This window comes from Corythoichthys intestinalis, chromosome 15 (assembly GCF_030265065.1).
Source record: "Corythoichthys intestinalis isolate RoL2023-P3 chromosome 15, ASM3026506v1, whole genome shotgun sequence".
In the NCBI taxonomy this organism is placed as follows: Eukaryota; Metazoa; Chordata; class Actinopteri; order Syngnathiformes; family Syngnathidae; genus Corythoichthys; species Corythoichthys intestinalis.
The window spans coordinates 54,538,020-54,563,906 of record NC_080409.1 but is presented as its reverse complement, the minus strand read 5'-3'; the positions used below and the strand labels follow the sequence as shown (position 1 = coordinate 54,563,906).

Below are 25,887 nucleotides of genomic sequence, written 5' to 3'. Positions count from 1 at the left end.
TATTAAATCAAGTACACCCATTTAAACGCAATAAATGTTTACTCTTAAATTAAAAAAAACTATTTAAGAAATCACAACTAAAAACAATAGACCATGCCTCTTTTAAGTAAAAGACAATAATATTAATACCGCACAGAAACACAGAATAAATAAAATGTTTTTACACAGAAACATAGAATAAATGATTCTGTTTAGTAATTTTTCTTTTTCAAGAAAAAAATAAAATTGCACTTAGTAACTTGAGCATCCAGGCAAATGAAAACTTTTCCCCTTATAGCTTCTGCTATGGCGTTCCATGTGTAATATTGTGTTTTCCGAGGCACCGTGAAGCGCACGCAACGGTGTTGTTGTTTTGTTCATGTGACGCGTCAGTGAGAGAGGCAGTGTCTCTACACAGCCTGCCGAGAGCCACAGGTTGAAGTGTTGTAAGCGCCGTGTGTTAATAAAAAACAAAGTTGTCAGCACGTCATGTGTTTGATATAATTGCCAGAGAAACACACATAAAAGGACATCATAATATAGCTGCCTTTTTATTGTTGTCCTTTTAATGATGATCTGCTACATTATAAATCACTTTGTGGTTTTCCACCTCCATGATGGAGCGTTCTTCGTCCATGTTCGCTGGTTAAACCGTGAAAAAGCAACTGGGCTGTTGACTCCAGCCCATTTTGACGGATTCGTCTCTGGCAAAATTAAAAAATAGCCTAAACCATCCGGCGGGCTCCGGCAAGCGATGAGGAGATGGTCCACAGTCAATCTGGAGCACTGATGCGGCCGTTACACGTTGAACAATAGGATATAATGGGAACAAATTGGCTCCGGCGCTATTTTTTGCCGGACCCAGAACGCTAATGCATTTTGTTTAGTTGGTAACAAAGACGCCGCACGCACATGCACGCGAGGCGATAAATCGCAGCGGAAAAATTACTGCCTTCATTTTTATTCACCGTGCGATAAATGGAATTATTGCATATTGCGACAGGCTTAAACCAATGTACAAAACATTAAAAGGGTGGGGGGGTGCGTGCACATAAAAAATGGCTTTATAATCGATTAGGAGCCTCTGAATCGTAATCGAATCGTTAGGTGCCCATAGATTCCCACCTCTACTAGTAATCATTTGGGATGTCCTGATGCTGATTTTTTTTTTTGTACTCTTCTTTAGCTCTGTTTACAAATATCGCATGATGCTCTGCTACTATCATTAGTTTCTAAAGAGCAGCAGTGGACATATTTGCCTAGTGGTTTTATTTACAGCAGCTGAAAAGCACGATGGTACTGAAAACAAACGATCTGAATTTGTGACCAAATCCGTACTGTCGGATACTCCCAAAATAGGCGTATCGGTGCCGAATTTTACACAGTGGTACTTTGTTTCAGGGAGTGTTCTTAGATGGGTTTGATCTCTGTAGGCCTCCATTTAGCGCGTAAAATGAATTCCAAACTCCAATAATTACAATACAAAATGCCAATTTTCACTTTTTCATCACAAGCAACGCTTTCCCTCATTTTGAATCCTGCATTTTATAGCCCAGTGCAGCTTAGTTGTTGATTTATTTAGGTTAATACTGTACGTATAATAGGCTGTATTGGCTGAGTGAAATTGTGTTGGTTCGTTCCACTCAAGTGGATCTACTTGAACTCTGCTTTATAAAATATATATACGTTACTAATTAGTACCCCAAAAAAAGTTCTACTCACGGTTTCCTGTCATTTTTTAATAATTAGCGTTTTTGTGTCGATCTGTTTTTTTGACTGTGGCGCAGTGATATTGATACGGCGGAGGATCATAGTCCTTGTGTGAAGCTGTTTTAGGTCACGTGCACCAATCGGAGATGAGGATTGTTGCCATGGTTTCGAAAACACACAACATGGCTTTGTCTCCGGGCTCCATCGAAGGATCTTGCTGAAAATGCATTTTGCAAATGCAAATCACACAGATGAAAAAACAGTGTCTGCTTTAACTAAAACCACACAAACATTTATAGGTTTTCATATTTTATTGAGGATAATAATGCCAACAATGACAGAAGGGGGGGAAAATAAGTAAGTGAACCATCACATTTTAATATTTTGTACCCCCCCTTTGGCAGCAAGAACTTCAACCAGATGCTTCCTGTAGCTGCAGATCAGTCTGGCTCATCGATCAGGACTAATCTTGGCCCATTCTTCTCTACGACGTGCTATAGTTCAGTCATATTCTTCGGATGTCTGACATGAATCACTGTCTTTAGGTCATGCCATAGCATCTCAGTGGGGTTCAAGTCTGGACTTTAACTTGACCACTCCACAACGTTCTTCTGAAACCATTCTGAAGTTGATTTACTTCTGTGTTTTGGATCATTGTCTTGTTGCAGCACCCATCCTCTTTTTAGCTTCAACGGTCTGACGTACGGCCTCAGGTTTTCCTGAAAAACATCCTGATAAACTTTTGAATTCATTCTTCCATTAATGATTGCAAGTTGTCCAGGCCCTGAGGTTGCAAAACAGCCCCAAATCATGATGAACCCTCCACTATGCTTCACGGTGGGGATGAGGTTTTGATGTTTGTGAGCTGTTCCATTTTTCCTCCACATATGATGTTGTGTATTACTCCCAAACAATTAAACTTTGGTTCCATCAGTCCACCAAATATTTTGTCAAAACTTCTGTGGAGTGCCCAAGGCCCTTTTTGCGAATATTAAACAAGCAACTTTTTTTTTTTTTTTGACAGCAGTAGCTTTCTCTGTGGAGTCCTCCCATGAATACCATTCTTGGCCATAGTTTTACACATATACTAGTTGATGTGTGCACAGAGATATTGGACTGTGTCAGTGATTTCTTTAAGTCTTAAGCAGACACTCTAGGGTCATCTTTGGCGTCCTCTTTGGTGGACGGTCACTCCTTGGGAAAGAAGAAACGGTGCCAAACTCTCTCCATTTGTAGACAATTTCTCTGACTGTCGATTGATGAACATCCAGACTTTTCGAGATGGTTTTGTATCATTTCCCAGCTTTATGCAAATCAACAATCCTTGATTGCAGGTCTCCTTTTGACCGACCCATGATGCACATCAGACAATGCTTCTCATCAAGACATTTCTTACCAGGTGTGTGTTTTATCGTGGGCAGGGCAGCTTTAAACCACTCATCAATGATCAGGCACACACCTGACTGAAAATGTTTGGTAAAAATTGGTTACAATCTCTCTTTAAATCTCCTTAGGCAGAGGGTTCACTTACTTATTTTCCCCCTTCTGTCATTGTTTGCATGCTGTCCTCGTTAAAGTATGAAAACGTATAAATGTTTTGGTGGTTTTAGTTAAAGCAGACACTGTATTTTCATCTGTGTGATTTTGACTAAGATCAGATCGCATTTGATGGTGATTTTATGCAGAAATGTGAGAAATTCCAAAAGGTTCCGATACTTTTTCATACCACTATAGCTAGCTTTCAAATGACCCGTTACGCATTGTTTTTTTGTTGTTTTTTTTAATGCAGTATTTATTATTCTTAAAATAGTTTGTGTTTTAAGAATAATATGTATATATATATATATGTAGGGCCGGCCCAGCCTATACGCTGACTATGCACCTGCTTTGGGGCCCTGACCACTAGGGGGCCCCCAATCTGGCAATTGTTTAATTTGTGTTCTATTTTGTTTAATACAGTTTGCTTTATTTGACTTTTGTGAGTTTTGAGACTTGATTACAAGCTTAAAAAATATTTTTTTTAAAATAAAAAATGAAAATAGAAAAAGTTCTTCCTTAACTTCTTTCCTCCCTCTTTTAGAAAAAGGTTTGGCGCTATCCACTGTAAGTACTGACAATCATTTGGGGTGAGAAGTTTGAAGTATGCAGTGCAACACAATCTGATTAATATACAAAATATGGACATATGGGTTGGATTGCATGTATGGGTTTCACAGTACACTGTGACGAAATGGTGGGCCAAAAATATGGGCCCCTTTGCATTATTTTGCTTAGGGCCCCCAAATGGCCTGGGCCGGCCCTGATATATGTAATAAATGGATTTGAATGGGTAATTCATTAGGGTGTATTATCACTACATTAGTGTTCCAATTGGTTAAAACAATTTTCAATAACATTGCATATCTCCTATTAAAATTGTGTTATTGCAACAGGCCTAGTAATCATACATGTTTGCTTTAAAACAAAAACAGACACTCCCATGTTTTTCCATTCTAAAAAAAAAAATGCTTTTGGAAACATTTACTGCCTGATTTTATATAAAAGACATCACATTGTCACGCTTATTTTCTCGTGCTGTTCAATCTGGACGCCAAGTGCAAATTTCAAGTGATTTTTTTTTTTTTTTTTTTTAAATAGCATTTTAATCTCTAGTTTCTCAATGACTGAAGCAGCGATTTATTGAAGGTACAGTTTCACATGACATTTATTGCAGCTTGCTGAATCTAGTCCTCGCCTATGTTTTGAAAGTTTTATCCAGCGCCAAACGTTACGTGTGTTGCGGTGTGAACACGTGTGCGCGTTGTGTCCACGCGAAGCGCGGAAAGAGCGTTTGGGATCCCTCCTCCTCGGCTCTGGGCCGACCGCCTCCGTCACTTTAAGTCCTCCCCCTCGGAGCCAGCCAACAGCAGCTGTTCCATATTCATCAAGCCCTTGAGTCTTAAAGAGCCCTATCCCGCCTGTGGAAAGAGTCATTCCTCTCGCTGGCGCTTTCATGCACTCTCCATCTCAGTCCTCCATCCCGCCACTGCCTCTCTCGCTCTCTCTCGCTCTCTCTTGCTGCCCCCTCCTCTCTCTCTCTGGCTCTCTGTCTGTCCTACACACACACATGCACTCTCATGCAATCAGAGACAGTCTCCTTGCCACACATCTAGGCATAAACACATAGACGACACACATGTCCCCTTACACACAGTCACTCAGTCCATCAGAGTCCAACATACCTGCGCAGGCCGGGGGAAGCGCTGTCGGAGGGGGGTTTCGGCAGCGACGTCTCTGAGGGTGCCCTGCTGTCATTTGGGGAAAGACGCGGCTCTCCATTGTTTCCTCTTTCCTCTCCCTCTCATTCCTGGAATGCTAAAACTGGACTGATGGACATTTCAGAACTTTGTCTTCCAGACCCTCTCAGCTATCATAACCAGTAGGTGCACTCTTTTTCTTCCTTCCCTGCTTCCACTTTGAACTTTGTTATCATTAACCCGCTTCAATTCCTCACGTCTCGTTTCGCTTTCCTGCACTTTTTTTGTCTATTCCGCTTTTTAGCGTAGGAACTCTCGCATCTGTCATTTAGGATGGAGTTTAAGTGACAGTTTCTAGCAACGGGACTAGAGAAACTCTGTATGTTGTGCACATACATGTGTGGGATTAATTCAATTATTCTTCCTTAATGGAAGTGTCTTTTTAATTATGTCAGGTGATGATTTTGGCTATGGTCACCTTATAAATGTGACAACAAGACAGGTTTTGGATTTGAAGTAAATTGATATAACAGCAAAGTAGATCATTTGCACAGTAAAGGCCAGGGCAAAACAAAAAACAAAAGGCTGTCCTGTCCTAGCAGCGGCACGCTTCAACCTCAGATCCACCTCATTTGACATCACTACAATTGGTGCATTTAAATGATATATGTGCAACACTTTTTTAAAGGTATTTTTAGTATTGAAACGTCGCTAGTAGTCAAAATCAACAAAAATGAAACATTGGAAAGTGTAGAGTTCAAAGGGTTGTTGAGTCCAAATGTACAATCAAGACAAATTATATATAATACATTAATAATTACGTCAATATCATTTGCAGTTTTATTCAGAAATGAGGTCGCCCTTCTTTTAATTGTGTCAATTTTTGAGCCAAATGAAATTCTAAAAATGGAAAGACATGATTAGTAATTCCTGCCTAATAAAGCTCATTTTATTTAGTAACTTTATACATTTAGAAATGTTTGAAAGATGTATAAAAAAATGTAAAGGGAGTTGGAAGGTTGCTTTTCTCCAAGTCCTCATGTATAATTTCATAACTGCAATTTTTAAAACTTGTGACAATATTAAAACTGCATGCAGTCTTTTAATAAATTATATTTTCAATGCCTTATAAAGATTAAGAGGTTATCAGTAAAGTCTGTATGGCACACATGTAATAATTGAAGTATAAAAATTAACTTTCACAAAACTTGTATTTAAAAATAGTTGCGTTATTATTTCAAAGCAGCTTTTCGAAACGATGTTCTTTGGTATATTAGATAGATTTTATTCACAGACTCAACGTCCAGATCACAACAACACAACGCAGCAATATTTTAAAAACAAAACAAAACAAAAAAATAATAAAACAATAACAAGTGGACCCACTTTTAAAAGGCACATATACCAGTGCTTCCAAAACCGTGACAAGTAGCATGTAAAGCTGTACAAAATGTTAGTCAGGCCCAACACAATCACATTTTTTGAACCATTCAGACGACTGATAAAAGGAAACCTGAGTACCCTTAAAACATATACTTATTGTGTACATCTTGTTAATTATCTGTAAAGTTAGACCAAGAATTCAGTTATTAAAATTAGAAACCTTCATGACAAGAACATTGCACCTGAAAATAATGCTTGAAAAGTTTGTTTTACTCTTACTTTCACACACACTCACACTTCACTCCATATTTAGTACAAACAATAATTGTTATATCAGCTAAATGTTAGCATATTTCCCAAATATTGAAATACAAATGATTACACCATATTTACAAGCTGATAAATTAACAAATATATTTGCCTTAGCAAATGAATAACCATGACTATTACCCCCCATGACCTCCATACACACACACACACGCACATCCCCTTGCCCTCCACCACCAACACAACCGGAATCCAAGCAAAATAGAGGGGGGGGAAATGATGAACTATTATGATTCTTGAATATTTAAAATGATTTTTGTTACATCTTGTTAAGTATAATTTGAATCACACACTTTACCTGAACGGGACTTTGAGAGGATTAGTTGGGTTGACTGTGACTGTGTAAGTAACGGTTGTTCGATATTTGTTTTAAAATATCAACACTATGAATTATTAACGACAGCTTTAATTGTTATTATCTAAATATTAATTTATTTGATGAACAAAAAAGAAAAAGCATTTTTATCTTTCCTTAAATAGAGTCAAGTATTCATGCTAATAGTCAAATGTCAGCATGTAGCGGTGCTTTCAAACACTCAGCACGTGGCTTCTCTTTGGTCTTAAATGTTCCATCAACACCTTGCATTTTCTTCGTTTTCCAGCGAACTACGCTTTCCCAACCCTGCCCTTTCATGAAATTGGACCTTTTTCTTTTTTAATGTATTTGTTTTAGTGAAACCCAAATAAGTTTGCACACATTGATGGATTAGATTTGAATTTATTTGGCATTAGACCCCTCTTGCGCTGCACTAGAGCCCGCAAAGGCTCTGCGGAGTCCATCCGATAGATTCTTATTAGGTTTCCGAAAACAAGGCGAGGGAATTACATTAGTGTATCTTAAGTTAAAAGCTCTTTGCTCTTTGACCAAGTGTTTCATTGTTGTGGGGCTAATCAGATTTCTGCTGTCTTCATGGAGATGCTATCGCAGGTTAGAGGCAATGGTGGGTAACCAAAGCAGCCGCTATCCAGATGGGATCAGCTTACGATAATGTGGTTTCAGAATACGTTACAAGAAGAGGCTCCCGGCTGAGAACGGCCACCCTCTGAAGCCGAGCGGAGGCATTGTGATGTCTATAAATTCACTTTGTCACCCCGTTCTAAATACTTCTTCCTTGTACCAACAGGGCTTTGTTGTCCAATTCATTAGAGAGATTCCTGAGTCCACTGGCCGCGCTGGAGCCTTCTCATTTCTGGTATCTAGTATTATTACTTTCACTGTAAATGTGTCACTCAGATTGAGTTGAAGGGGGGAGGGGGGTGGGGTGGGAGTGAGTCCCCAGGCCAAATGGGGATGCTCACCATTCTTCAAATATGTCAGCATAAAACAACTTTTACAAATGTGGTTTAACAGAAGCAGCTTATTCCCCGACTGATTTCTGGTAACCTTGGACACTGAATCTGTTTAAAAATAACCAGGTCCATTAGTCTAGAAGGATAATGCTAGCCTACGTGGGCTCTTATGCCCTTGTGGCAGCCGAGTGCTATCACTGACACGGCGCGTCAGCACTTCTTACTGTTGCTCCAACAGTGGAGGGCTCCTCTTCATTTACAGACACATTTTTTGCCCACATAAACACGCGCATTGTTCATGCGAGTTCGCTAAAATCGCTCAAGGAAGGAGGTTGAATATGTGGAAACTTACTTTGCACACCCGCTACGTGGGTCCCACTTGGTTGAAAAGAAAAAAAAATGATGTAAGGGGATAACTATATGGGTGTTTATCAGTGAAGGCTATTGGTATTGAGCGGCCCGTTGTTTGAAGGTTATGTTTCTGAGCAGTAATTGAAATGCAAAATAACATTAGGATCGATGGTTAGCTTTGTTTATTTATGGAATCAATATTGGAACCGTCCGTCACAGCGGCAGCTCCCATTTCTACTGACAGCTTCACCAAGTCTCCTCTGTGGAAGGCGGACCGGCCTACGATTTTTTCACAAAGCGCTTTTTTATGGTCTTCTTTGGAAAGCTGTGAGCAAATGACGGGCCCGTGTGTCGTGTGTGCATAAAATATAGAGGATTCTCCAGGATATATTTTTAAATTAGGAGAATAAATTGAAAAAGATAAACATTATTTAGTTGAGTTTAGTCACACATCATTCAAAGTATACAATACATGGTACATACAAGCCGATACGGTATATGTTTATACAATTAGATGTGCTAAAAGGAAGCAATTTAAAGCATTTAGTACGGGGCCTAGTCTTCCACAAATATGAGATATTGGCCAAATATAACATACACAGACACACAATTAACTACGGACAATTTCAACATTCTGGTTACATTGGATTTGATGCCAAGTATCTTAGTAGTGTTATCCAAAGAATCAGCATGTCTAGTTGGTTGTCTATTTGTTTAGTTGTTTTTGTTTGTTTTCTTGTTTTGTTTTTTGTTGTTTCTTTTTGTTCTTTTTTCTCTCTTCATTGTGTGAAGTTAAAGTCGAAGGACAGGAGTATCCCACGAAATAAGACTGCTGGACGATGAGATCAGGGGTGGGATTAAATAAATTTTCTTCTTCCCAATCCCCTTTGAGCGAAAACAATTAGTGTGAGTTATACTGTATTTCTGTTCGTTTGCATGCTCAAAATAAAGCTTCATTCATATCTGACATACATTGCAATGATTGCTAGAGTCTACAGTTTACATATCGTTAGCCTAACAGCAAAATTGCCTCGGTCAAATTTTCAGATGTATGCATAATGTTACTCTCCTTTCACTGCTGCATCATCCTGTTTTTTCTTGTAAACCATTAAGAACTGCTCAAAAAGTGGTAGTCAGAAAAATATCAATGTGTTTGAAAAAAACGGGAAATTTATTCAAATATGAGTTAGGGCCTAACCTAACCCTAAATAAAAAATAGCTAGCATATAATAATTTTAACACTTATTTTAAGCAAAAAGTGAGTATATTTAGTCCCCCAAAAGTTTTTGGGGTCAGAAATGTTCTTAATTCAAGCATTGATATTATTCAAAACATTATTTGAAAGCATTTTTGTCTTGATTTTGGTGAAAAATGACCAACCTTTGGATATATGGGCTTAATTAGAACAACTGGTAATATTTACCATAAAATAAATGGAATAATCTGGCCCATTAATCTGTTACACTAATCTCTTAACTAGTCTTTAACACTCAAAACATAATAGAGACAATTATTTGACTAGATTTGAGAAAAATTATTAGATGAAGACATTATAAATTTGCAGTGTGAAAGTACAATTCATTGCAGATTTATTTTTGCATTGATCATTTAGCCTATCAAATAATGAGGTTCATATTGGTGAGAAATGTAGCCCTGACCCCCCCTTCACCCAATCTGTTTGGTTCTATTAATGTCCCGTCCCCAGCAAAAAGTGTACATGCAGGTTATGCTATTGTACCTACCGATATTGAGAGCAAACCTACGCCCTTGGTAGTAGTGTTATCCAAACAATCATCATATTAGACATCCATTGCTAGGATTGCTACAGTTTAGATATCGTTAGCCTAAAAGCAAAATTGCTTCAGTCATATTTTGAGATGTGTGCATAATGTTGCTGTCCTATCACTGCTGCATCATCCTGCTTTTCTCGTAAGCCAATAAGAACTGTTCAAAAACTGGTAGTCGTAAAAATATCAATGTGTTTGTAAACAAACAAACAAAAAAAAAAACATTTATGGAAAAACGGGAAATTCATTCAAATATGAGTTAGGGAATTATGCTATTAGGCTAACGGTATTGTGATCCCTAACTATTTCGCAGCTTAACTTCCTGTTCAATCGCGGATTTAAAAAAAAAAAAAAATTACATTATGATGTAAAAGAGTTCTAAAAACATTCGTGTACGCTTTATTTACATCTACGTATTTACGCACACTTACACATCATATGAGAGTGAGAGAAGAATGTACAGTACATAATATTTATACTTTTGTAATGACTTATTTATATTTTCATTTTATTTATATGCTTCAAATGATTCTCTAATGTTCTTATCATAACATATGCATTAATAGGGTTTTATATACACTTATTGATATTATATATATAAACACACACACACACACACACAAAAGTATGTTAAAAAAACACTACTTTGGGGTTTTTCACTTAATGTTCTGGTCCCAGTTAACAATGATTATTGAGGGATCCTTGTATAGTTAAATAGGTCTCAAGGGGTCCTGCTTGTTTGATTGTTTTTTGTTTTTGTTTTTCTGGCTCATTTGGATATCGTTCGAAAAACACACTTGTGTTCAAACACCACCTTAGGATAGCACAACGACAGTACTTAGTGCAATCAAATAGTTACGTTGAGTGGCTGGTTGTTGAACCTGTCCCCTTGGAGTCAGAGCACCCCCCCCCCCCCCCCACACACACACACACACACTCCTCGCCGAGTGTCCGGAGGCACCAGAAGCACGTCGAAATGTATGTTTAGATTGCCCCCTGAAGGAGACACATTAATTCATGAAATATCCCCAAAGTTTAATTATTTCTGAATGGTGTGGTGGCGGACCCTACCATATAAATCAGTAAGGCCCACCCGCCTTTTTATTACCGGCACTATTTATGGGGAATATGTGGCAGCTGGTGGAGATGAGCTTGTAAAAAGCTAGAGGCCATCGCTATGACGATGTCCGCCACAGCCGCAAACATCGTCGTAGCGTCAATTAATTTACATTCATTTGAATCTGAGGTCTGATTTGATGCTGATGTTTGTTTTTTGACAACTGACCTGTAAAAATATGTACGTCAAACTATGTTTAAAAACACAAAAAACAAAGCCTGATCGTTCAGTACTTTTGTTTTGATTGGAATTATAGTTTACAGTAGAGGCAGGACAGGCTCTTTGTTTCAAGCAGGTAGAGTTGCCTCCCAAACAAGAACAACCTATCAGAGGAAGATTAATGAAGCAATTTCATGCATGGCGCTATGCCTCTGTCCCCCTGTACGCACACTCACTGTGTCTAAACCTGTGAGCTACACTGGACTTAAATAGCCTTAACCCTTCTATAATAATATTATTGTTTGCACCCACACAAAAGTCACAAAACGCATCTGCGATAAACTTATTTTTTTCTCTATTGCACTTTTTTTTCCTATTGTACCAGCAGAATAAAAGCATTTGATATTCCATGTAATTCAATCACCAGGGTGGCATGGGGTGGCATTTGCCACCCTAAAGACAGGCTGTCCACCCCCAGGGGCTACCGCAGTTGGCACCATTGTTTTTTCATAACGATGGCAAAACGATAACGAGACTAAAACATAACAACACGAATGCCAGTTTTCGTCTAACAAGATGAGAACGAGACGAAAATGCGCCATAGTTTTTGTCACATGTTCACAATGTGTGTCTGGTTATGTCTCTCATGTGATGTGCTGCGCCCCCCCCCCCCCCCAATTCACCCGCTCGCGTCCTTTCCAGTCTTCCCATTGCCTGTTTTGAGATACAAGATTTGTCTAGTTTTCTTGGCAAGAAGAGAAAATATGCTATGTTGCTTTAGCCTTTTAGGTCTGTGCTGAGTGATCATCACACACTAAATGTAACTCGTGGCGTTAGCATAGATTTACGTTATCATCACGCTATTGCTAATGGCAAGCATCCTCTTAAACTCTGTGCTGAGTGATCATCAAACACTAGTCGTAACTCATAGCGTTAGCATAGCATTCACGTTAGCATCAGGGTATTGCTACTGGCGAGCGTCCTCTTAAACTCTGTGTTGGGTGATCATCACACACTAAATGTAACTCGTAGCGTTAGCATAGGATTCACTTTTGCGTTAGCATCAGGCTATTGCTAACGGAAAGCATCTTCTTAAACTGTGCTGATTGATCATCACACACTAAATGTAACTCGTAGAGTTAGCATAGCATTCACGTTAACATCAGGCTATTGCTAAAGGCGAGCGTCCTCTTAAACTTTCTGTGTTGGGTGATCATCACACACTAAATTCAACTCGTAGCGTTAGCATAGCATTCACTTTAGCATCAGGCTATTGCTATAGGTAAGCATCTTCTTAAACTCTCTGTGCTGAGTGATAATCACACACTGAATGTAATTCGTAGTGTTAGCATAGCATTCACATTAGCATCAGGCCATGCTAACGGCGAGCGTCCTCTTAAACTCTCCGTGCTGACTGATCATCACACACTAAATGTAACTCGTAGCATTAGCATAGCCTTCAAGTTCTTGTTAGCAGCAGACTATTGCCAACGGAGAGCGTCCTCTTAAACCCTCACCTTTTTTTTTTTTTTTTTTTTCTACATACAGTTCGTGGCGTTCTGGTGGGTATAATTAATTTTTTTTCATTTTACCGACGAAAACATTTTTATTAAACGTAGACTAAAACTAGACAAAATTAGTTTTCGTCAACAAAAACTAGACCAAGACAAACACATTTTGAGATGACTAAAATATGACTAACACTAATAAGTGTTGTCGTCCAAAATCTAAGACTAAGACGAAAAATGAAAGGGCTGCCAAAAACAACACTGGTTGGCACCGATGAAAAAAAACAAAAAAAACAAAACTCCAGTCAATTTGACATTTACTGCCATCAATTAATAGTAGTGACAGTGTGGATCCTTATAATAATAATAATATAAAAAAAGATCTCTCAGTTTGTAAATATCACTTGGGCCTTTTTGTATTGTCTACATAGGATTTCTTAGCAAATTCCGATTCCATATGTGATAGGAGTGTTGCAATTCGATGTGAATCAATATATCGATTTGCTAAGCACAACTGAATGTAATTCGATTAAAATGCAAAATGATTTTAATTTCGATATGCTGTTTTGTGGGGAAAAAAAATACCTACTCACCAAAACTGATTTCTTTTGCTGTTTTTTATTGTCTCATGTAAATGGATGTATATGGAACTGGTTTCATTAAAAGTCTTCATAATTTTGTATTAAATCGATCAAAAGCTCTTGAATCCAATCGTCACAGAAAATTGTTTCATTGTCCATAGAATCGATGTAGAGCGGTACCTATACTTACATAATAAATTGGTTCTGGAAGTAGTTTTGTAACGTGAAAATTCTGCAAGTAGAGATTGGTTTTCCATGTAAATGTCCTTATCTGTTCCAAGTCCCTCAAATTTCAGACCTAAATCTTTCATAATGCATAAAAATGCATCAAAACATGTAACAAATACATGTGACAGTTAGATTACTACGCAATATAAACGCACATAAAGTCAGAGTTGTGCGTAATGTAAAAAAACAAGACTAAAGAATAAAAGTTAATATATATATAATATAATACAAAGCTGAAGAAACGCGAGGGGCAAATGAAGAGGACGCTGGGATAGACACATAGACATACAGCAGAGGTCCCTCTTAGCCAATTGGATGCCAGGAATGATAGGCAATAGCACAACGGCAGAGCAGCTATGAGTATGTTACGTTCAGTAATTTGGGAGCTGCGATTAGCAGCCCATGTTGTATTTTTGCCTTTTGTATCCTGAAATTTCTTTCGTATTGTCCTATTGAGGTGTGCCTTAACCAGAGGTGGGTAGTAACACATTACATTTACTCAGTTACTTCAGTAAATTTTTGAGAAAAATGTACTTCCAAGAGTAGTTTTACCATGCAATACGTTTTACTTGAGTAGATTTGTGAAGAAACACTACTCTTATGGGTGATTTATGCTTCTGCGGCAGACCGGCGCGGTCAAGGCAGACCCGATTTACGACCCTCCGCCGTAGCCTGACGTGCAGCTCTACAAAATTCTGATTACGCGGCGCGTCAACACGTGGTGACGTGATGCAAATGGGGTGTGATTGGTCCGCTCAGACGGTTGTTTCCGGTTCAGCGCGAAATCACCGCTATTTACAAACATTCTTGCTCTAACGACCACCTCCGCAACCGTCTTCTGCGTCGCCTGCGCCTCAACATTTGTATGATCAACATTTGTTGTTCAATGTTGATAAGCTGAAGATCCACATTCAAGCGTTCCATCTCCGCTGGCGTTGTTGTGTAACCGAATGAAAACTAAAGGAAGTCGACAAGAGTTCACCAAAACCATACAAATACAGAATTACAGAGCAATGCGTTCCCTTGCCGTAGTCGCTACGCCGTCACCGCAGCGCAAAAGCATAACTCAGCCTTTGCTCAACTACTTTGGGCTACACTAGCGTTATTCCTTCTTTTTTGTGTTTATTCTACTTATTGACCTTATTATTGCTGACCGTGTTGTCTCAGTTTCACCAATGAGACGTCGAAAAAATATGACTCCTTTAGACCAATCAGAGTTAATAATGTTTCTTCTCCACTAGAGGGCACTCATGCTCTTTGAACGGGTGATGTTTCATATTGTTGTTCTGGTCTGAATTCAATGATTTTTGTGTCATCATTTTTGTCTAATATGGTCATGTAATAGGTTATGATACGGTTAAGAATAATAATATCAGTTAATATCGAAGACGTTGTGCTGAGGAAAAAAACTAATATTAATAAAACTAATACTTTTTCACTTGTACTCGAGTAATTTTTTGGATGACTACTTTTACTTGAGTAATATTATTTAGAAGTAAAGCTACTCTTGAGTAAAATTTTTGGCTACTCTACCCACCTCTGGTCTTAACCTTAAAATTCTGTATGTAGAGACGTTCGTAAGTAGAGGTACCACAGTATTATATAATCAAGAAATATTTGCCACTTTCAAAAAGTTCCCCCTCACCACTCTATAAATAGTTTTCTAGATCTGGCCCTGTCAATAAACTAATCGCATAATGTCACTTTGTCGGGCGTAAGCGATGAAGTGAAATTTTATGATTTCCCATGACACTTTTCGATGAAAAAATAGGTCATTTTTTTCAAAACTAACTTGTTGCAAATATGAGCGTATGATGTGAGCCCACAAAATGTCACAGGTGCGAGTGATCCAACATGTTTAATCCAAAAACTTTTGACTGTCCGTTTTGATTTTTTTAAAATAGCACCAGTAGTCAAAGCAGAATGATAATTACTTTTTCTATTTCATGGCTCATTGTAATTTCATGTTGTTAAATTATACCATGACAATGTCACAGAACCGATGTAATGGGAACTAATCTTTTCAAATGAAAAGACACAATTAGACAATTAATCCCAAATGTACTGTACTGAGGGCTAGACTTATCATGAGCTACTTTTTACCCATTCGGCATGATGAGCTGTTCTATTCTGCAGGGAAGCCCCCCGCCCCACTGGGTTCTGAAGATGATTCTACTTCTTTGCTCTATATAATCTAAAGTTTAGTCAGTCAGCCGCCTCCCCCCACTGACAATATCTCCATCGCCAGCCATTTGCTCCCATCAACATCCTCAACTCAGCCACTTATAAGAACTAGATCTGCCCCGTGCGGCCCAGACGGTTTACGTCAGTCGGAAAGCGCAGCATCTCCACGACAGGAAGGAGCAGGAGGCGGGGATCAATAGATGTGATCTACAGTACTTCTCGTCTGGGCTATCGTATGGTGCCGCCGAAGCGCGGGGCTCATGTTGTCATAGTGGAGTGAGCTCATTCCTTTATAAAGATGATAGCGGCACTGCTGTGGAGCAGCTAAATATATAATCATGGGCCGGAGACTTAATTGTAGAGGCCGCATTGTCCGAGCAATAGGAACCTTGCGTTAGCCCCTAGCAATTGGACAATAGTCATTTGTATCATTCGCTTTTTGCTTTTCTCACATTCCTTTATCTTCTTGGTAACTCTTTATTTGAGATAATCATGACATGACACTGTCATGAGAATGCTCATCAAAGATGTCATTATAGGGTTTCCTCTTGGATCTTTTGAAGCTGTGGGGTTGGGCTGCATCGGAGTCAGAAAGCCTCAGTCATGCCACGGCAAAATTGCGTCAAATCATGACATTTTTTCCCAAGAAGAACTATAAAGATTAGGGGTGTAACGGTACACAAAAATCTCGGTTCGGTACGTACCTCGGTTTTGAGGTCACGGTTCGGTTCATTTTCGGTACAGTAAAAAAACAAAATGAAAAAAAATAAATGTGCTAGTTGTTTATTACACACTTTTGTGCTTTCAACAATATATATGCAATACAAAGCTAGAACTCTGCTCAAAAAGTAGCCGGTATTTAAAGATAATCCAACAACAATTTGCCTTTCAGACCCCGCGTATTGGTCAGCTTTCTTTCTGAAAGAAAGAAGAAAAAAGAACTCCTGTGCTAAAGAGAAAAGCAATCCCAATGACAAAGATTTTAACATGTATTTTACAAATGAAATGCCTCATTTTTTTTTCTTAGGAACGGTTTTCAAAAGCTTTATTGGTGGATTTTCTCAAGTTAAAGCGCCACACAGAAATTAATCAATTTAATTGTGTAAGCAGGATGTGTGTATTATTCTTATTATTTAATTACAGGTGTTTTAGCTCAATTCAATTTATTTTATTTAAATGGGCTATTATTTATTTTATTATGTGTTTATATTTTACAAATGTGATGTAGTATTCATTTATATTGTATATTTTATGTTGTATAACTTCAGTTCCTATGTGAATATTAGTTCCTACTTGTTTTATTGTGGTAGGAGGGCTTTGTACTGAACACAGGGCCGTGTTGGTTATTATTATAGCAGAGAAGACAGCCGTAAAAAAAAAAAAACGTCAACTGTGCCCGATCTACCACTCAAGAGATCCGATGGACTCAAAAAGTAGGTTACGATTGCATATTAGTTTGAAAATCGACCGGATCCACCGTATTATTACACGAGTGACTTCCGGTCCGATCCTAGCTAGTAGTATTGACGCAGGAGGGCCGCGTCTCGCTTCAAATAATAAACTCTGTCGTTCTTTTCGGGTGCGTCGCGTTGAGCCGATTCTGGGACGCATCTAACACGCGGCCGCACTGCGACTGGTGTGCATTAGCTGATTGACTAACGTCCGCGTTTCACTGCGTTCTCGCGGCACCACGTTATCGCGCTGTTGACGTTTCTGGACTGTCATACCGTGTTGGTCCTCATTATAGTAGAGAAGACGCAGTAAATATAATCTACACTACAGAAAGAAACTGTAACCCGATCAACTCACAGCCTTGAAAAGTAAGGGTTATATTTAGGGCTGTCAAAATTATCGCGTTAACGGGCGTTAATTAATTTTTTAAATTAATCACGTTAAAATATTTGACGCATTTAACGCAGATTACCCGCTCAGACAGATTTAAATGACGGTACAGTGAAACACCACTTGTTAATTGTGTTTTATGGAGTTTTGCCGCCCTCTGCTGGCGCTTGGGTGCGACTGATTTTATAGGCTTCAGCCATCCATGAGCATTGTGTAAGTAATTATTGACATCAACAATGGCGGGCTACTAGTTTATTTTTTGATTAAAAATTTTACAAATTTCATTAAACGAAAACATTAAGAGGGGTTTAATATAAAATTTCTATAAATTGTACTAAAAATTTTTTTTTAAGAACTACAAGTCTTTCTATCCATGGATCGCTTTAACAGAATGTTAATAATGTTAATGTCATCTTGTTGATTTATTGTTATAATAAACAAATACAGTACTTATGTACAGTATGTTGAATGTATATATCCGTCTTGTTTCTTATCTTTCCATTCCAACAATAATTTACAGAAAAATATGTCATATTTTATAGATGATTTGAATTTTGATTAATTACGCTTAATTAATTTTTAAGCTGTGATTAACTCGATTAAAAATTTTAATCGTTTGACAGCCCTAAATTACTTATTTTAACAATCTCGCAACTAGCCTTTGTGGCGTTCTCTTTCGACTCTTGGGCTCTTGCGAAATACTACTGCTGTAAAATTAAACTAGCTTTAAGTTGCTTCAATTTCTCGCTACATATCTTCCCTGAAATCTTGTGGTACATGTCAGCGTGTCTTGTTTGTTAATATCGCCTCACATTGAACTCTTTAAAAACAACGACAAATACAGTCCTTATGTACCGTATGTTGAATGTATATATCCATCTTGTCTTGTCTTTCCATTCCAAAAATAATATACAGAAAAATATGGCATATTTTATAGATGGTTTGAATTGCGATTAATTGCGATTAATTACGATTAATTAATTTTTAAGCTGTAATTAACTCAATAAAAATTTTTAATCCTTTGACAGCCCTAGTTATATTACGTCAGAAACTCGTTCGGTACGCGTCCGTTCCGAACCGACTACCACGTACCGAAACGGTTCAATACTATTACATGTACCGTTACACCCTTAATAAAGATCTATTTGAAATATTTCATTAGCCAGGCTAATGTCGTAGCTCCCAGCTACTGTACATGTACATAAAATGTATAGCTGATTACAGCTACATTACCCTACGTAATAATACTTTAATAAGACTTTTTTTTTTTTTTGTCACAGTCCTTCTTTTTCCTTTTATTTGGCCCTAATTTGGAATGAGCTCGACGACAAGCTAAAAGTGTTGAAATCCATCTCCACCTTTAAAACGATGCTAAAAAGCATTCTGAGCAGTAAATGGCGGAAAATACTCAGGTGACTTGTAGTTCTGCTCTGAGACCCCCAGTTTGACCAACTTTCAAAATTGTCCGATATGCATGTGTGATATACATCATTGGAAAGCTTAAAATCTCAATTTTCTGGGGGATGAAAAATTTTGAACAGGAGGGCATTTTTTTTAACAGAATGTTTTTTAAACAGCTAAACCCTAAACCCTGTCTGGAGGTGAGAGCACGCGAGAGCAGAATTACAGACGCCATGACTTTAACGAGATATTATCGCGTACTTACCTTGTTACGATCCAAAAACTCCATGTAGCATGTATCACTGAGTGTCAAGACACTGCTGTGAATGGCCACAGCTGGGTTTTTGGGGGATTTTATGGGTGAAACATGGTACTATAACAAGGGTCACGATGCAGAAATCGCAGACATCAAGGAGTGGTCGAGATTTTCTTTTTCATATATTTTCCCTTTTAAACGTTTTTTTTTTTTTTTTTTTCCAATTTTTCTTTGTTTGGATCAGTTATTTATCATCTGACATAGTGGAGAAAAGGCGACAGTAACAAAAAAAAAAAAAATACAATTTGGCAATAGTTATGAGGTACATATGCGTGACTTTTTTACAGACACCATTTTTTTTATTGTGACGTCATTTGTTTAAAAGTTTAAAATATGTGAGTGAATAATTTTTTTAAGTCTTTTTTTTTTTTTAAACGAAATAAGACATCAGTTAATGATTCTAAACTAAAAACGACAGGCATTTTGAATAATAAATATAATTAATTACCTTCGTTTTATAGCTGGGTTGAAACAAATGCGGTTGCGCGACGTCTGTAAACGGGGGTTTTCAGGGTAAAACGAACAAGTTAAAAATAGTTTGGGGGCTTAATGCGCCTTGAATCTGCTATGGCAGCATATAGACATATTGTTCTATCAAACACAACAGCTGTTTTGGCTTAAAATACCGCAGTTTCTTTTAAAGAGCAGAAACTGCTTTTTCAGTCTTGTCTGTGTTTTCCGCCAAATATGAAAATTCCAACATACATAGGTTATAAATTCTCCTCTTCTAGGGAGGTATTTCTTTTGGGTGTGTATTTAGTGTTTAATGTTATTTTTTTGTCAGTATGTGATTGTATGAGGATACCATAATATTCAACAGTTTAACCTTTCTGCTCTTACAATTTTTCTTATGATTGTCTAAATGTACGTAGGCTCCTGCCTATAAGCTCTGAGCTGCTTCTTAATGAGACCTGACTCACACATGATCCTAGCTCAGCATTATGAGATGATGTACACTTTGTGAATATATAATTGTGTATGCGAATTAATTGAAATGAATACGTATTAAATTACCACAACAATAATAATATTTCTGTTAACGGACCCATTTCAGGGAGTGGGGGGGATTCTAATAGCCGTGCAAAGAGTTTTACAAGTTTCGGTGAGAAGGTTACGGTTTTTTTTTGTAGTTCGTGATCGTGAACTACATTTCCACATCAACGCACGTCAAGGTACCATTTAGCTTAGCAAGGAGAGTTATGAGATTCATTTTTCGAGTGTCCCAGAGCTCGCGAAACTTGAGAAAAAGCGCATTTATCAAGGTTTCATCAGCAGTGATTGCGTATATCCGTCTGCCGAAACAGCCTGATAGCACAGGTATAAGTATGCCTGCACCTCATTGTCGAAGTGAAAATCAAGCAAGGCTCTAATTTGGGCCCCGCCTCTCGGCGCAAATTCATTCAAACTTGCCATTCCGTCCAAGACGGCTGTCCTCCGCTCACTTTCGCAGAAAAGTCCGATCCAAAATACTGTCATGCCCCAGATGTGGGGGAAGAAGGAGAGGAGTCGGTATTGGCTTACCCACTTTATTGTGGCAACAATAATAAAGAAAAACAATAACAAAATATCAGTGGGCTGCCGCGACATGTGACAGCTATATCTTGCTATCTCACCCGTTCTCCCATTCTTCCTACTCGGTTCCCTCTATGTCACAGCTCTCCAGTCTGATCGTCTCTTAAGGGGGCCGCGCGTAGTTATGGACATTACAATACACAGTGAATAAGTTGCCGCTGAACCCTTCACACTAGGCTGCCGCTTGTTTGAAACGGCCTTAAAAAAAAAACATCTAATTTGCAAGGCGTGGCGCTTAGGGTTAGGGTTAGGCTATGTGGGGTTAGGGCAGTGCTTCTCAATTATTTTCTGTTACGCCCCCCCCAAGCAAGACGTAAATGTTTCGCGCCCCCCCAAACTCTCTGCCGCCACTGTAAATAGTATTATTTGTCTATAAAATTACTATTATAAATACGCATCTGCCTAATATTGTGTCCTTTTTTTCTAATAAAGAAAAAAAGTAACATAGATCAACTTATAATAAAGCATAACTTTATTAACATTGTTTTGTTTGTAACAGAGAAGACTTGACGTGCATCAATTTGCCTGAATTTAAAAAAAAAAAAAAAAAGTCACATTCAAACTGTAAAAATACACTCAAGGTAGATTTTTGACCATTTGATACAGAAAAATAAAATGTAATAAAATCAGTAAATAATAACAAATTCAAATTGATTAGAAACATTCACTCATGAGGACAATATGCCAAAAAATTTGACCGAAAAAACAAAAATGAATAAAGGAAAAAAAGAGTGTCCTTGGACAGAAGGACAGTTTTTATTTTTGCTGCTCATACTCAGTATTACCTCCTTTGCAATGGTGTGGAGTCATTTTGCAATGAGCATGCTAAACATGCTCACTGGTTTACTGATACAACACTGACAAAGCAGGACGATTGTTGGCAATATTCGGCACGTTTTCGCTGAAAAACAATCAAGCGGCTTATCAGTGAGATTGGGCGCGCCCCACTATTTGAGAAGTACTGGGTTAGGGTTAGGGTGGCTATGTAGGGGAAACCCTGCATTAAGTGTCATCCGGCAAATTTTGTCACTAACTCCATTTATGTCCAGTCCGCATTTTTATGTCCATTCAAAAGTGACATCATTTTCCGGATGACACTTAATGACATCTGTCGTACGCATTCGTTAATGCTCATGACAGTGTCGTGTCATAATTATGATGGTCTTATGGCAGTCTTATGACGCCACTGTCAAATAATGTCTTAACATCTTCTTCACCTCAAATGTAAAACTTCTTGCAAGATAAGCCTTTTCACCCTCTTGACGACGGGACAACGAATTGCAAAATTAGGGGACTGATTGAAATGCGTCCCCGAGGAGTGCAACCACAAGAGTATTCCATCTTTCATATTTGGTCTGGAGAACACACATTTACCACAAAAGCACATTCGACAATGGTGAAAAACACTTACCCCGAGAGCACTTTTACCCCATATTCCCATGACGGTCATTAACGCGGGACCAGTTAGTCGTATAAGCCAGTGGCGGATGCTGGTCTGTCAGTGAGAAGCTCAGCTGTGTCTGGCTGTCAGTGCTTTTTGACGGCGGAGGGGCTCAGCGGCAGCTCGGTGGGGAAAGAAACTAGAGTGCCAGAAGTCAAGTCTCCAAACACACGCAGCTACAATAGAAAAAAACACCAGAAATAAGCTAGATTTTTCGCTAGTCTTTGTTACCAAAGATGGTGTCGCTAATATGATCTAATATAAATAATATATATATATATATATAGATATATATATATGATAATATAAATCTCCAGTTCCAGGCACGTGCAGGGGGAGGGGGGGGGGGCACTTTGTATTTATATATTTATTTTTTTTACTTTTTTTTTTTTTTTTTTGGTGCCTATATGTGTGCAGGCCGACTGTGCTGGTACACCACCGTGTACTTTACTTGAACACTAAAAACATTTGTCTAGGAATGATTCAATTTTATTTAAAAAAAAAAAAAAAAAAAAAAAAGTACATTTAAATCTTTTTCACTTAAAAAAAAAAAAGTGATGTCAAAACCTTTTTCTCTTTAATCAATACAATAATAATTTCAAATAAAAATAATATTTAAAAAATATTTTTTATTATTAATTAATTAATTAAATTATTAATTTTACTAATTTAAAAATATTTTTTAAAATATATTTTATGCATATATTTTTTTTGATTGAAGCACTACAGTGTGTTGTTCCTTTCTGAGTCTCAAATTTATTTTTTGTATTCAACCACATTTTTTTATTGAAAACATATTTTGACTGAAGCAATTAAAAAAAAAATTGAAGCAACTTTTTTGATTGAATAATAAAGATGCAAATCTACCTTCATAGTTATTGAGAGAGAAAGAAAATAAGGATGCTTTAAAAATAAAAGCCACCAGCAATCAGATTTTTAAAATTTAAGATTTATATTTTATTCTGTAGACATGCCTCGTAAGGAAAGGAGGTTGAGGGATAAAAAAAAAAAAAAAAAAAAAAAAAGGAGCTGGATGAGGCTGCTAAAGGCAGTGGATGCCTCATCAGCTGGGTGAATAGCACAACTGGTAAAAATAACACAGTTTGCAAGGATAGTGAGGTATACAGTAAAATACAATTATACACCCAATTACTATGTTATTGTTCTATAACATTTTATGTCATTACCTTATTAATTATTAGGTGCTAGAGTTGTCAAATATGGATAGTAATGAAATAGTAGTTTTAAAAAATCTACTGAAGGTGGCTTGGTGACCATCTGATGTGGGTTGTTCTCAGATAAACAACAAGTTGAGGAAGGAAGTTTTGATGTTGAGTTTGAAGAAAGAAAATAGGCCAAGACTGACTGAGTCATGGCCAGAAAGTGTTGATGACAGTGTTGATTTCTGTTCACTATTCCCCCCCTTCCAATTAAAGTTGGTCACAGTCACAGCCAATTATATTGTAAAGCTCCTTAAAATGGAAGTTATGTTGTTGTAAGGTGTATTAAATATTTGTTCATGCACCCCTTTTGATCTATGAGCACCTGCCCCTCCATCGGTCTCTCCACGGCCCTGCTCAGAACAACAGAATAAAAATTGAAAAATGCTGTTACGAACGTTTCCACCACGGGGATTCAGTCTTGGACAGATCATCCAGTCATCATGCATAAAGTGCGTAGTGCACTGCCCATAGGCCCCAGGAGACGCCTGGCGTCAGATGGGCGGACCGAGCCCATGCGTTTATCCAGCGTCTCGTCTTGTTTCTCCGATTTGGAACAACCCATTTTAAACTCTGCAGACTACTCGCACCATCCATGCTGTTTAAACGACAGTGAAGATGCGTGAATGAATGAGAAGAAACCAGTCGTAACCAGTTATAAGATGCTGATTCTAAACAAAGGTTGACCGTGTTGTTGCGCATATTTAGTCATTGACATGTACACACAACAGTATACATTTAATCACTTATTGTTTTGACATTCAAGGGGAAGCTGAGCTTCCCTTGCAGTCTTAGAGCAATCGCCCCTGGTACAAAACCGATGCTATATTTAAACCCCGAGAGCTGTTCCAAGTCCTTCCGGATCCATGAAGATTTTCCTTGTCTGTTTACCCTCCTGTGAACACACCCTGCAAACTTAATTCGTCTTTTTCTGGCTGGGAGGTTCTGCCTCACACTCCTTCAGGCATCACTTTTCCAATGAGCCCCTGGTTGTGTGTTGAAGCGGTAAAGGGTGGTCTTCGAGAAGAGGTCACGGTGGCGGCTGCTAGGAGGTTCTGACTCTTGCTGGAAGAGGCTGAGCTGTGCTCAGAGGAGGTCTGTCAGGAGCTAATTGAGTTTTTCCTCCCTGCACATGACTCCAGGACCAGTGGCTTATCAGACCACATCGCCTGGGACCCTCTAGACAGATCTTCCCCTACTGGGGCATCTGATATACTGCTTGCAGATGTCAACCCCCACCTTTACTGCCCATCCTATCTCAGTTTTGAGGTTGCAAGTATGTGACACCTTCTGATGAGGTTAGTAGATGGTCAAAATGTGTTTTTAGTGGCCTTGCCGGTGTAAAAGATCTCACTTACGTAATGAGCTGAGCCTCTAGCATTGCTTTACATGTTTTATACATGAGTCATAAGCTACCATGGAGAATGTCACTATCCTCCTGAAGTTCCTCATAGAAATACTGACAAATTGGCTCAATTACAGTTCTCAAGATGGTCTTGTCAGAGGTTCGCTTGCAGGGGTAGGAAGTGTCAAGACGTGGAGGAACGCGTGTTCCTTTCAGATGTCCGGAAACTGAATATTAGAGAAGCGTTGCCAGCTATGAAGACAATTAATGCTTGTCACAAGCAGTGTTGTTAATAACGGCGTTAGAATATAACAGCGTTACTAACGGCGTTATTTTCTTCACTAGTGAGTAATCGAATTAATTACTTTTCTCATCTTGGCAACGCCGCTACTGAGGCGGGAAAGGCGTGCGTTACTATGTAGGTTGACTGACGCGACAAAAGTCTGAGAAAGACAGACTCACGGAGATGAGAGAGCAGAGCAGGAGTGGGGAGGAGGCAAGGGAGCGTGACGCCGTTGCAAACGCTATACTACTATGCTAGGTGGCTCCAATAATACCTGACTGTAGTCGATAGCCTACAAACTACGCCCACATGATGCTTCTGTAGATATCACATATATACAAAACTAGAAGCAAATTACTGACACGGCTGCATTAGCAACATGTATAATAAAGAACTAGATGCGTTAGTAAACAGCCACCATCTTAAAGCAGTAGACTCCTCAGGAAGGCTCTGTTGTAGAAAACCTTCCTAGCGAACCTAGGTAACTTTTTATCTAAAATGCTCCTAAATCGGCAAAATCTTGATTTAAATCTATCTTTAAATGATGAAATAGTTTTAAAACTTACACATGTCAAAAGCAGACAGAAGGGAACAAATGCAATAACGGGAGCAATTTTAACAACTTTA

General features: G+C 38.3%; 1 protein-coding gene across 5 annotated transcripts in view; it reads left to right on the top strand.

The window, feature by feature from the left end:
* The window catches only part of esrrb (estrogen-related receptor beta), a 117,189-nt gene that overhangs the window by 9,337 nt on the left and 81,965 nt on the right, over window positions 1-25,887 (top strand). For 2 of the 5 annotated variants that reach the window (XM_057859224.1, XM_057859223.1), the window contains exons 1-2: window positions 4,666-5,107; window positions 7,760-7,828. The exons of 1 other annotated variant lie outside the window; for it this stretch is intronic. In XM_057859224.1, coding sequence (XP_057715207.1) covers window positions 5,058-5,107; window positions 7,760-7,828 — 119 coding nt within the window. In that variant the 5' untranslated portion in view covers window positions 4,666-5,057. Of the gene's footprint in view, window positions 1-4,665; window positions 5,108-7,759; window positions 7,829-7,937; window positions 9,183-25,887 lie in introns of those variants that run through there. 2 more of the 5 variants (XM_057859225.1, XM_057859227.1) reach the window with 2 other exon arrangements.